General features: G+C 36.3%; 1 protein-coding gene across 1 annotated transcript; it reads left to right on the top strand.

The window, feature by feature from the left end:
* Positions 1 to 7481: 7481 nt before the first annotated feature.
* On the top strand, positions 7482 to 8405 carry LOC130043008 (olfactory receptor 4A16-like). Its single transcript, XM_056135317.1, has one exon. The coding sequence runs from the start codon at positions 7482 to 7484 to the stop codon at positions 8403 to 8405; it is 924 nt and encodes a 307-aa protein (XP_055991292.1).
* Positions 8406 to 13522: the final 5117 nt, after the last annotated feature.

The following is a 13522-nucleotide window of genomic DNA, read 5'->3' as shown; positions in this document are numbered from 1 at the left end:
ATACGTGATGTATTTGACAAGGGACTGATACCCAAAATGTATAAAGAATTTAACAACTCAAGAATAGAAAAACAAGAAATTCAGTTAAAGCTGGACAAAAGTCCTAGGCTAGAGCGATAGCACAGCGGGTAGGGCGTTCGCCTTACACGCGGCCAACATGGCCGACCCGAGTTCGATTCCTCCGCCCCTCTCGGAGAGCCCGGCAAGCCACCGAGAGTATTCGATATGCCAGACACAGTAACAACAAAGTCTCCAATGGAGACGTTACTGGGCCCGCTCGAGCAAATCGACGATCAACGGGAGGGCCTTTACCTTTACCTTTACCATAAAAACCAATTAGGTGTCCAACCTCATTCCCTTCCTCCCTTCTTTCCTTCCTCCCTTTCTTATTTTCTCCCTTCTTCCCTTCCATCCTTCCTCTTCTTTTCTCTCTTCCTCCTTGCCTTACTTCCCATACCTGGTTGTGTTCAATGTTAATTCCTGGCTCTATGCTCAGGGATCATTCTTGGCAATGTTCATGGGAACATGTGGTGCCAGGTATCAAACCTGGGTCAATTGTTTGCAAGGTAAGTGCCTTACTGCTATACTATGTCTCCAGTTTTATAGATGGAGTTTTATCAGATATATATTTGAATTTTGACTTCCACATGATAGAAGTTGGAAGAAATAGAGACGTTTTTAAAACTTGTATTTATGGGTTAAATACATCCTGGAAACTGATACTTGTCCCCTACCTCCATCAGGATTGGCAGGTGAAATTGGTCGGTGCCTCTGGTACAATTAGGAAAAGGAGTTGTACTTTCCTGTTCAATTAAACAAGGTATACTTTCAGAGTGCCAGTGAATTATTTTCTGCAAAGGGTGTGGTATCCAAATAAGTTTAGAAACCTCTGAGTTACTATAAGGAACTACTCTGTTAGATATTGTGTTAGATAAGATAATCTTATAGTTTGCATTTCCTTGGTATAAATATTAATCAACATAAATATTATATAATATATAGTATCCCATAAATATTATATCAGAATTTCCTAATGTAAAAATTCTAAATTATCAGTCACTTTTTATATTTTTAATTATGCCTTTCTCTATATTTTATATATAAATATATATACATATGTATATATACATACATACATACACAAAGTAACAATAATGGGTCTCCTTCCCCTGACCCTGAAAGAGACTCCAACATGGCAGCACCGAGAAGGATGAGTAACAACGTGACAGTGATGAATGGAGAAGTTACTGGTGCTTGCTCAAGCAAATCAATGAACAACAGGACGACAAGTGATACAAGTGATATATACATACGTATATATACACATACATATATATACATACATATATATGCATATAGACATATATCTATTATATATGTCTATATGTATATATGGTTCACTACATTTGGCAAGACCTGAACATTTTTTTCCTATTAGGAACTTTCATAGGGAAAATTGTCTAAAAAGTGTATGTCATTTGCATTTTCAAATATTATACTAAATTATAATTATATTAAATTATAATATTATACTAAATTATTATTTTGTTAAAGAGATTGTCTACTTATCTATCTAGAGGCTATTTACACATGTATAAATAGGAGGATTTATACATTCAGTAGAAGGCCACTGTATCCATGTTCAAGATAGACTGGCCCAGAGGATTTTTGAAAATCTACACTTCTGCCTAGGTTAGTACCTACTAAACTCTATTGGCATTTAATCTCCAGTTGTTCATTTATTGTATTTATTTCACTGTGTGTCTATTTTGGACATTCTGACTTACATGAAATGAAGCTGGCAAGAGAGATAGAAGCTTGTTTTTAATTAGGGAGGAAATGGCTTTAGGGAGTAACTGTTTGAATGACTAAAGGCTAAATATACCACAACCAACTGTAAGAAAGCTCAGTGTTTAATATTCCAGGGACATAAATCCTTTGCAATTGTCCCAGTAGGTATGAGAGAAACTGGTAACCAAAGACACCAATACTATTCTAAATTCAAGGTAAAATCGTTGGGGTTTGCCTTACCATTTGTGACTGAAAAAGTATACATTCAAATTAGTCATTTCAATATTTAAAACTGTTTATTTCATATATTTGTTAATAATGAACTTGATCAAATAAGTTCCACTAATTGTGTTAATGAACGTGATCAAGTAAGTACCACTAATTGTGTTATGTAATCATTTAAAACTTTGATTTATGTAGTTTAATGTAGTCATGTAGTATTATATACTTATGCAAAACTTTGATTTTCTTTGAGGAAATTTTCTTAGCAGGTGAGAATATTCAACTATCTGTGAATGTTAAATTTATGCTATGTATATAAAAGACTAATGTAGGCACTGACATAGGATTCATCTACTTTTTCTTGAAAGACTGCGATGGGCCTTGTGTGGAATTATGGAAAGCATGGCCACTATAAACTATTTCTGGTTAATCCATCTGTCACATATTATTTTGTGTTCCACAGACAGACAGACAGACAGACAGAAAGACACACACACACACACACACTACAGTTACCTCAGTGGAAGAATAACTGATTTTAGAGACCAAGGAAATAAACATCTAATTAAGGATTAAAATAGTTTACATGGATACTAATTAAAAATTTATGAATGCATTTAATGTAACTAATTATTGGAGGATGTCTGAAGGGAGAAAATGAAACTACCAAGGAATATACTGTTAATCAAAATATACACAATGCTTTTGGATATAATAGTAGAATATGGTGATGTTAATTGTCCACTTTGCTGAATGAGAGAAATGGAATGCACTAGAAATAGCCTAATGGTTTTAATCTGCATCAGTGTATATATATATATTCAATGATATCTTAATATTATGTTGCTTTTAAGTTAGAGAATTAAATCTAATATAATCTCAACCAAATAGTAACATAATATTTGATTTGTCACTTTCTATGAGTTTGATATGATCTTTCATGTGAGAAACTTTAAAATTAATCACATCACTCATTTTGCATGCATTTATAATAAGCTCCACATTAGAAAGTGACTTATTACTATCTCTTAGAGAAAGATAAACATATAATTTTAAAGTACTACTAAGGCTGCTTTTGTTATTGTAAAAAATTAATTTATCTCTTATAAATAATATGTTCTAAAAAACTGACGTTAAAATATTTTCATAAAATTGCTATTCATTTTGTAATTTTTTTGAAAGTCAAATAATATTGTGTTAAGTTTTTTGGGGTTTTTTTGAGATGGGGCCACACCCTGCAATGCTCACGGGTTAGTTACTTCTAGATGTGTGTTCAGGGGTTACTCCTGACAGTGCCCAGTAGACCATATGGGATGCCAGGAACTGAACTTGGGTCAGCTACCTTACACACTGGCCCGGTCAAAGCAAATGACTTACACACTGGCCCAGTCTTTGGACTTTTATACATTTAAATCAGTCATATTGAGTTCTAGAGGCTGCTTTAGAAGTCTAATTTTACCTGTATTCCAAATCACTAATCTAAGATTTATCCTGGTGAAAGTCAACTTTGATGATTCGTCAGAGTTTTGTCATTAAATGCTCTGAAAAGTAAGGGGTGAACTAAATGATTAGATTTAATCTACCTTGCACCTTTAGATTCTTCGTCAGGTGTGTTTCTATTAAGCTATAGCTCTGCCTTCAAAAAGAATCCCGAATCAAATGTCAGCAGAAGTCTGAATGATATGTGGAGAATACTGGTCATAGCTGGACTTTTAAAAAATTGCTTGGCCTTTTTGCACATCTTCCTTACCAAATTGATGTAGATAGACCCAAATTATTTAAACTGAGGGTTAGTATTTCTATAATTTGCTGAGCTTTGAATGATCTAATCACTTAGGCTTGTACCTAAATTTGTGATTCTTTTCTCTTGCTGAATTTTGCTCTTAGCATTAGATGTAGAGTTTTCGAGAAAAAGCATGATTTTATTTTTGTAATACACTTTTTCTTTGTTGAGTATGCACTGAGTTGATATGCTATTGTCTCTCAAATTGTCTTCACACATAGAAACCTAAGATGATTGGACTTTGAGCACATCTGTACAGGAGAAAATGTTTGTGAGGATTTCTGTTTATTTTGAGGGTTACACTCAGCAGTTTTCAGGGTTTATTCCTTGCTCTGCATTCAGGGACAACTCCTGGAGTTGCTCAGGACATCATATGAGTGCCAGAGATTGAATGCAGATTTTATATCTGTGGATATTAATTTTTATAAACAATTTCACCTTCTTATTTGATCTGTCATTTTTTATCTCCCAGTTTTATATTGTTCTATTTCTCATCATCATAGGTAAATATCACTTATATATAAAATACATGATTTCTAAATATTATCCTTTGACTAAGAAAAGATTCATGAGTCTTAAGCATGCTATCCTTTTTTTTAAAATCTAGGAATATATCTATAATTCTTGAAAAATTCACAAAGATCTAGATGATTTTTTCTGCTATTCATAGTAACCCTTTCAGAATGAACATTAATCATTGCTATTATTTATTAATTTTTTGTCAGGTTTCAAGTGGTTTTATAGGTTCGTTGTTCATAATGAAAGAACAATAGAACAACTGGCACTATTGTCCTGAGCATGTATCAAATGATAAGTGTGAGGTAGAGATGGTTCATTGAATTACTTGCGGTTACTGAGAAAATATATGGTAAAGCCAGGATTTCAAAGAGGCAATACAACCTAAAGTCTACTCAGCTCTTTCTCCAAGGGTATTGTGGAATTTAAGAGATTTACAGTGAATGGGAAATCTGTATTCATTTTTTTTCAATAATGAACCAACCACATTTACCTTTGGGGAATATTTTTTAAATAACTGTGATAAGCTTGGAATCTTTTCTTTAATTATAAAAGTATAAAAAACAAATGTCAGTAGAATAGAATAATGAAGGGTGGTATAAATCAGAGTTGGGCTGGAAAGGATACTAATCTTATAAATCAATCACTTTGCCTTTCAATTTTCAAATCAAAGTTGACTTATAATTACACATTAAAAATGAATTAACCACACAGCTTCTTACACTGTATTTGGACTTTATCCTTGATACACTTCCTTTATAGTATAGAACCTAAAAGTTTATAAATAAAACCAAGGTCCATATACTCAACTTTGTGATATCTGTTTTTTACTAATTACCTGGTGAGATTAAAAAGTTTTGCAAATATTAAAAAAAAGTTTTTGCAAAAAACTAGCTGCTAGTTCAGTAATTTACATTCTTCAGGAGTGACTTCATCTGGGCTCAAAAATATTTACTAAAAAGATTGCTGGTATATCAGTATGAGTTGTGGGATATTCAAATATTACCTGAGAAGAATTTAAACTTGTGAAAACCTGACAAAGAGAGTCCTACAAGAGAATTGCTATGTAGATAATGTAATAAACAATTAATTTCTTAGCTATTCTTTAGGACTTGAAGTTTGTTAAAATTTAATGATATTCCTAAATAACTGTACGTCTAAAATAATCTGATAAGTTAGTTAATAATTTGTTCCAAGAAAGATAGTATTTTTGGCCCTACATAGAACATTATAAAATTTCTCAAGATAAATAATACCAGTTCTGTGGACTGATTCTATGACAGTTTGTTCTGTGATCCTTATCATCTCAGGGATCAAGCTTTTGCAGAACAGGAATCCTTTCCTTGTTTATCATCTCTAACTTGTGTGTCAGTAAGTTTTGTAGGGACCTAATAAATTGTATGAATGGCTGTTTATTTCTTCTCTAAGTAAAAGGTTTAGAGTTATAACCTCTTATTTGTTATTACCATAAAATCATTTCAGGAGAAATAGGATTAGTATGGCCATTATGTAATGACTCTCTGAAGAACTCAGTAGATACTTGCTAAATGTTTATTGAGGGTAAATTTCTGTAGATGAAATGATAAAATGAGCTCCATTATAATATCACGATCACAGTCTTCCTGTTGCTTGTCGATTGCCTCGAGCAGGCACCAGTAACGTCTCCTTCTTCCCAGCCCTGAGATTTTAAAAGAACCATTGCAATGCTCTTTCAGGGTTAGGAGAATTAGACTCATCATTGTTACTGGTATTTGGCATATTGAGTACGACACAGGAAATTTGCTAGACTCTGCCGTGCGGGCAGGATACTTTTAGTAGCCTGCCAGGTTCTCCAATGGAAAAATGAAACAATAAGATGTCACGTTGCCGCGAATGAGGCCTCCTGCTTCCGGGAGCTGGGTTTTATAGTCTCTGCGTCTTGGCTATTGATGGGACCAACCTGGCGCTGCTGGCAGCTGGTGGGTGTGACGCCTACCTACTGGTAGATGGGGGGTCTGGGTGGAGAAGTCCTAGTCCCAATCCGAGCAGGCTTGGAGATCTCAACCCCAGGACCCGCATGCCTGGGTTCCTCTGCCAGTTCTTTCATGCATAAGGCTTGTCTGGACGTGTGTAGAATGGTCCCAGCATGGCCGTGGATGGCTTCGGAGATCCTCAGCTGCTGGGGCTCTGCTCGGGATGGGGGGAGTGAAACTCAACCCACCTCCCTCCAAGGGGCCCTGGTGAGGACAGCCTGGTACGGGGGCAGGAGACTCTGCACTGTTCTCTTCCGGGAGCTGGGTTTTATAGTATTTTATAATATAATGTATGTTATATTATTATACTATAATTATAATATATATAATTATATTAGAAACATAATATATATTATATTATATATTATTATATTGTGATTATAATATATATAATACTGTCCTCCCATTGTTCATTGATTTGCTCCAGTAGGCACCAGTAACGTCTCCATTGTGAGACTTGTTGTTACTGCTTTTAGCATATAAATATGCCACTGGGAGCTTGCCAGGCTCTGCCTTGCAGGCAGGATACACTTGGTAGCTTGCCAGGCTCTCTGAGAGGGACGGAGGAATTGAACCCAAGTTGGACGCGTACAAGGCAAATGCCCTACCTGTTGTGCTATCGCTCCAGCTCGATTATAATTATGTAAGTTATATATATAAATATAATATATAAAAATTATATAATTATATATTATAATTATAAAAAATTATACATAATGTAATTATACACTGCACTGCACTGTACTGTACTGTCTTCCCATTGTTCATCGATTTGCTTGAGCAGACACCAGTAAAGTCTCACAACAAATTGTGAGACTTGTTGTTACTGTTTTTGGCATATCAAATATGTCACAGAGAGCTTGTCAGGGTTTGGAGTGCAGGTGAGATACTTTCAGCAGCTTGTTGGACTCTCCTAGAGGGGCGGAGTTATCGAACCTGGGTTAACTGCGTGCAAGGCAAAGGCCCTACCTGCTGTGCTATCACTCCAGCCCATAGTTATACATAATATAATATGTTATTATGTAATTCATTATAATGTAATGAATTATATATATATATATATAAATATAATACAACAGCTATATTCACAATGTCATTGCAGGTCAATTTCTCCTGACTGATCTATTTCTCCATGAAATGGTCTTCTGGAAGAATAAATGGGACACAGAAACAATGTTACTGAATTTGTCCTCCTGGGCCTCACTGAGGATCCCAATGTGCAAAAAGCATTATTTGTGATGTTTTTACTCATCTATGTTGTGACAATGGTGGGCAACCTGCTCATTGTACTGACGATTTTTGCCAGCTCTGCTCTGAACTCCCCCATGTACTTCTTCCTTGCCTACTTGTCGCTCCTGGATGCTGTGTATTCCACTGCTATTTCACCTAAATTGATCGCAGATTTGCTTCGTGAAAAAAAGTCTATTTCTTTTCCAGCATGCATGGGCCAGATGTTCGTAGCACATTTTTCTGGAGGTGCGGAGGTCTTCCTTCTGTTGATGATGGCATATGATCGCTATGTGGCCATCTGCAAGCCACTCCACTATATGACCATCATGAATCAGAGAGTTTGCATCCTGCTCTTGGTGGTGTCTTGGGTTGGAGGATTTATGCACTCCATAGTACAAATTGTCCTTTTGTATGATCTCCCCTTTTGTGGACCCAATGTCATCGACCACTTTATGTGTGACATGTACCCGGTACTCAAACTTGCCTGCATCGATACCTTCTTTATTGGCCTTCTTGTAGTTGCCAATGGTGGAGCCATCTGTATGGTCGTCTTTACCCTTCTTCTAATTTCCTATGGTGTCATCCTCAATTCCCTTAAGACTCACAGTCAGGAAGGCAGGCGCAAGGCCCTGTCTACTTGTAGTTCCCACATCATGGTGGTAGTCCTGTTTTTTGTTCCTTGTATTTTCATGTATGTTAGGCCCGTTGCTACCTATCCCATTGATAAACCCGTAGAAGTGGTGTTTACTGTGATAACTCCTTTGCTGAATCCTTTAATATACACCTTGAGAAATTCAGAGATGAAAAATGCAATTGAAAAACTCTGGTGTAAAAAGCAAACTATTGATTAGTTCTGAATGCGTCATTCTCATGGGTAATCTTGGTTACTTATTCATTCCCACAAATAGGCCATTCTAGGATCTGAAGATTAGTCATTTTAAATGGATTATTTGAGATGTCTAATTATACAAAGTTAAAAAAATGTCAGAACACATTTTCCTTTGAAGTAAGAGTCAGTACAGATATTCTACAGGGTGTTTAAAAGACATAGCTTTTTTGCCCCTTTGTAAGTAAAAATGAAGTACTGTTCACCTTGTACTTGTATTTTTCTCAAGTAATAGGAATAGATATTTAGAAGAAAAACAGAAAACATTTTTCTTTGTAAAAGTAAAAATATATGTAGTTGAAAATTAATTTCATCCTGATTAAGAAAGCAATTTGACTAGTATTCAGAAAAATCTCTGGTGCCAATATACTGATTTGAAAAATTATTGTCCATTAGTTTGTCTAGACAACCACTTTTCTGAAGCTGCACTGTTCTTTTTTTTTCTTTAAATTTATTTCCATTGTCTTGCACTTGTCTGCCCTGCGTTTGATAGCGAGCACATTTTATGGTCCTAAAGCCCACCAGGAGTGAATTCCTCAACACAAAACCAGGAATAAGCCCTAAGTACATATGGGTTTGGCCTACCAAAACCGAAAAATAAATAAATTGACTTCTATCAGTGTTGTGGGTTTCTGTGTTGAGTTTTTGTAAGTAAGAGGATATCATGTTTAGAGACCCCATCAATGAGCATTCATTGGGTTACATGACTAAAACAAATTCTTGAAGATAAAAATGTGTACCAATTCAAGTTGTAAACATATTTTGATGTTATTCTTTGCTTATTATTATACTGATTTTTTTCCATTCTTATAAGTGTGTATAGAGTTTTAGTATTTTTATGATATGAAGCTGGAGCGAAAATATACTATTTTACATAACTCATGTAAAGAATATCAAATACATATCTATGGTTTTAAGAGTTTGTTTCACACAAAAATAGGAATTTAAATTTTTTTGTTTTACATGTTATTCTGTATTTTGTTAATGTTCAATAATATATGCATACAACTCATGAATATGCATTTTTTTAATCTGGAAGATTGTCAATATTGTAGAAGAAATCTGTTTTCTTTCTACAGTGGTAGATATTTCTTTCTTCTTCCTCGAGGTAATCCCAATACTGGACTTTTTTGATGATCATAGTCAAAAATTCTTTAAATACATATTCGTGTATCCTTCAAGTCTGTGTCTCAGTGTTTTATATTTCTTAATCTTCATTAAAGTGGTACTATATATACATATCTTTTTCGCATATCATCATTACAAGTAATAGATATAATAATGACAAGGGTCAATATGACTACTATATTTAGTAGTCATAGAGGTTATTTTGATTTTGGTATAACTTTTGCTAAATGTGTATAGCATATTTTTCAGTTTTATAAAACATTTTTGGTTTATAAAAACAATTTTTTAAAATTTCTCAGGTAGCATAATGATAGGGTCTATAATATTCCATTCTATCACTTTTTATATCCTATTCTTCTATATAATAGGAAGCTTGTAAGGTTAAAGAAGATCATGACTTATTGCTTTTCCATAATATTGGCTTCTTAGTCAATACAGGGGCTGGAGCGATAGCACAGCATGTAAGACGTTTGCCTTGCATGCAGTCAACCCAGGTTCGATTCCTCCACCCCTCTCGGAGAGCCCGGCTAGCTACCAAGAGTATCTCGTCCGCACAACAAAGCCTGGCAAGCTACCCATAATGTATTCGATATGCCAAAAACAGTAACAACAAGTTTCACAATTTGTTGTGAGACTTTACTGGTGCCCGCTAGAGCAAATCAATAAACAATGGGAGGAGAGTGCTACAGTGCTACAGTCAATATAGGCTGGGTTTGCATGATGATGAATGAAACTAATTTTGTGAATTCGTGTATATTAATGACATAAGCAGAATAGCTAGCTCTTTAACAACTGCCCCTTTAATGATTAGCAGTCTAATGTAACACCTGATACCAGATATACCTTATCAGCTGCTACTTTATGTTCTATGTGATGTTTTCTGCTGATGTTAGTCTGAGAGTTATGCTGTAGCAGCTGCCTGAAAACACATTGTGTAGACAAATTTCTATAAATTTCTTAAACTGATGCCTGTCTCCGAAGCTCTGTATTCAGATCTGAATTATAATCTACCTGGGTAGACAAATATTGATCATCTACTGTATAAAACCCATTCTCTTCTGACTCAGAAAGTTATATTTGATAGGCCTGTTGTGGATATGTAGTTTTTAAATTTAATTAAAAATTTAAATGCCCCCACGCTTGGCTGTCCTACCAGGGCCCCTTGGAGTGGAGTGGGTTGAGTTTCCCTCCCCACCCTGAGCAGATTCCTGGCAGCAGAAGACCTCTGGAGCCAGCCACAGCCATGCTTAATACCACTCTTCACACGGTTGGATGAGCCTCACACAGGAAGGAACTGGCAGAGGAATCCAGGTGTGCAGGACTCGGGGCTGGGATCTCCAAGCCTGCTTGGATCAGGACTGGACCTCCTCCACACAGATTCCCCATCTTCCAGTAGCTAGCCATTACACCCACCAACTGCTCCCCTACGCTGTGTAATCCCATCAACGGCCAAGACCCAGAGACTATAAAACCAAGCTCCTGGAAGCGCGCGACCTCATCTCACTCTCAGAGAACCTGGCATGCTACTGAGAGTCTGGCAAGCTCTCCGTGGCATATTTGATATGCCAAAACCCAGTAACAATGATGGGTCGCATTCCCCTATCCCTGAAACAGCCTCCAATATGGCACTTGCTAAAATCTCAGGGTTATGATGAATGGAGACATTACTGGTGCCTCTCAAGGAAATCAATGAATAACAGGATGACAGTGATACAGTGATACAGTGAAATTTTTTATTTTTTAAATATATGTTTCAATTATATTTAATATAATTCACTGGAGCGATAGTATAGTGGGTAGGGCATTTGCCTTGCATGCAGCCAAGCAGGACTTTATTCCTCCGTCCCTCTCAGAGAGCCCAGCAAGCTACTGAGAGTATACCGCTCACCCGGCAAAGTCTGGCAAGCTACCTATGACATATTTGGTATGCCAAAAACAGTAACAAGTCTCACAATGGAGATATTACTGGTGCCCGCTCAAGCAAATCAATGAACAACAGGAGGACAGTGCTATAGTGCTATGTTTTAATTAATTACTGTGAGATACAGTTACAGACTTACAAACTTTCATAATTACATTTCAGTCATACAGTGATCGAATACCCATCCATCCACCAGTGCCCATTCACCACCAATGTTCCCAGTATCCCTCCCGACACTCCCTATTCTCCACCTCCACATTCCTCCAGCCTCTGTGGCAGGCACATTCCTTAAATGTACAACTCTCTCTCTCTCTCTCTCTCTCTCTCTCTCTCTCTCTCTCTCTCTCTTTGGGGTGTTGTGGTTTGCAATATAAAGAGAAGACTCATCTGGAGCTCTTAATTGTCTAAGTTTCTGTTTGAATTTAATTTTGAATTAGCAGCATGGGAACAACTGTTTTAACAACTCAGTGAAGCAAATTTTTTTCTTTTGTTTATTAGGTGTCTGGATTTTTTTAAATTTGGGATATTTCTCCTTGAATACTGATTTTACCATCAAAATGTTAAATAAAATGGCTAGTTTTTAAATTACTAAATATTAAATTCAATTACTAGACATTGAATAATTGAATTGGGCAGGAGAGTTCATTAAAGAATACCCAAAGTCTAATTCTTTATAATGCAGTTCGCTGTAATACTAAAACTGTTATTGAAGTTTTTAAAATTAATTTTATTAATATTAAATAGAGTTTTAAGTATGATGTTTTGAATTTTTTATTCTTAACACATATTCTCAATGATAGGTTTCAAATTTTATAAATCATGTACCATGTGCCACATCAACTTCATATTCTTGAAGTCAATTCTAGATATGTTTTCAACCCCAACTCTAAAATGCTTGTAAAATTCTAAGAGGATGGTCATGGTTTGTGCAGGTTTAAGAGAAATATAATCATGTGACAAAACATTTGTGACTACCTGAACTCTGATATATTCTCTGCTGTCAAGTCTAGATTGATGTCATGGCAATCATGTTTTTTTTTTTTTATGCCCTGAAAGTCACTTACTGCTGGGAGTACTGGGCAAAGCACCTACCTGTGGCCATATCAGCTTGGATGCAATGTCTAATGTTCCAGTAAACAGTATTACAAATGGCAGGTGTAAGGCCCAGCTCTGGATACTGGCAGGGTGCCTTCTACCATATTGCTGGAAGTAATAGACCTAGAACCTGTCCAGATTCATGGGCATGGGACAGAAACTTGCCCTCTGGCTGGAAGGAGTGTAAAAGAATTTTTTTTATTCCTCACAACAATCCTGATCTTATGATCATCATCTGTGGACACAAAGTAGCATGTCAGTGTGACACTTTCACTATCACTGTATCACTGCCATCCCGTTGTTTGTCGATTTACTCGAGCAGGTGCCAGTAACGTCTCTATCCATCCCAGCCCTGAGATTTTTTTTTTCCCCTTTATTTTATTTTATTTTTTTTAAAGTTGTAGATTTACAATTTTTTGTGCTTTGGTTTCAATTATACAATGATCAGATACCCATCCCTCCACCAGTGCCCATTTTCTACCACCATGGATAATATCCCTCCCACCCCCATCCCCCCATCCCCCCTGTCTCTGTGGCAGGGCAATCCCCTGTGTTCTCTCTCTCCTTTTGGGTGTTGTGGTCTGCAAAAGAGGCATTGAGTGGCAAACATGTTCAGTCCATAGTCTACTTTCGACATGCATCTCCCCTCCTGGGAGGATCCTCCAAACATCCTTTATTTGGTGCTCCCTTCTCTATCTGAATAGCCCTTTCCTCTAGGATACCCGGCTGGCCTCTAAGTTATGGAGTAATCCTCCTGGTGCTGATCTCAGCTATTCTTGGGTATTAATCTCATACTTTGTTACTTTATATCCCCCAGATGAATGCAATCTTTCTATGTCTATCCCTCTCTTTCTGACTCATTTCGCTTAGCATGATACTTTCCATATTGTACCACTTGTATGTAAATTTCATGACTTCATCTTTTCTAACAGCTACAT

Source organism: Sorex fumeus, unplaced genomic scaffold, assembly GCF_029834395.1.
Source record: "Sorex fumeus unplaced genomic scaffold, SorFum_2.1 ptg000007l, whole genome shotgun sequence".
In the NCBI taxonomy this organism is placed as follows: Eukaryota; Metazoa; Chordata; class Mammalia; order Eulipotyphla; family Soricidae; genus Sorex; species Sorex fumeus.
The sequence above is the reverse complement of the archived record's forward strand: the minus strand, read 5'-3'. Positions and strand labels throughout refer to the sequence as shown.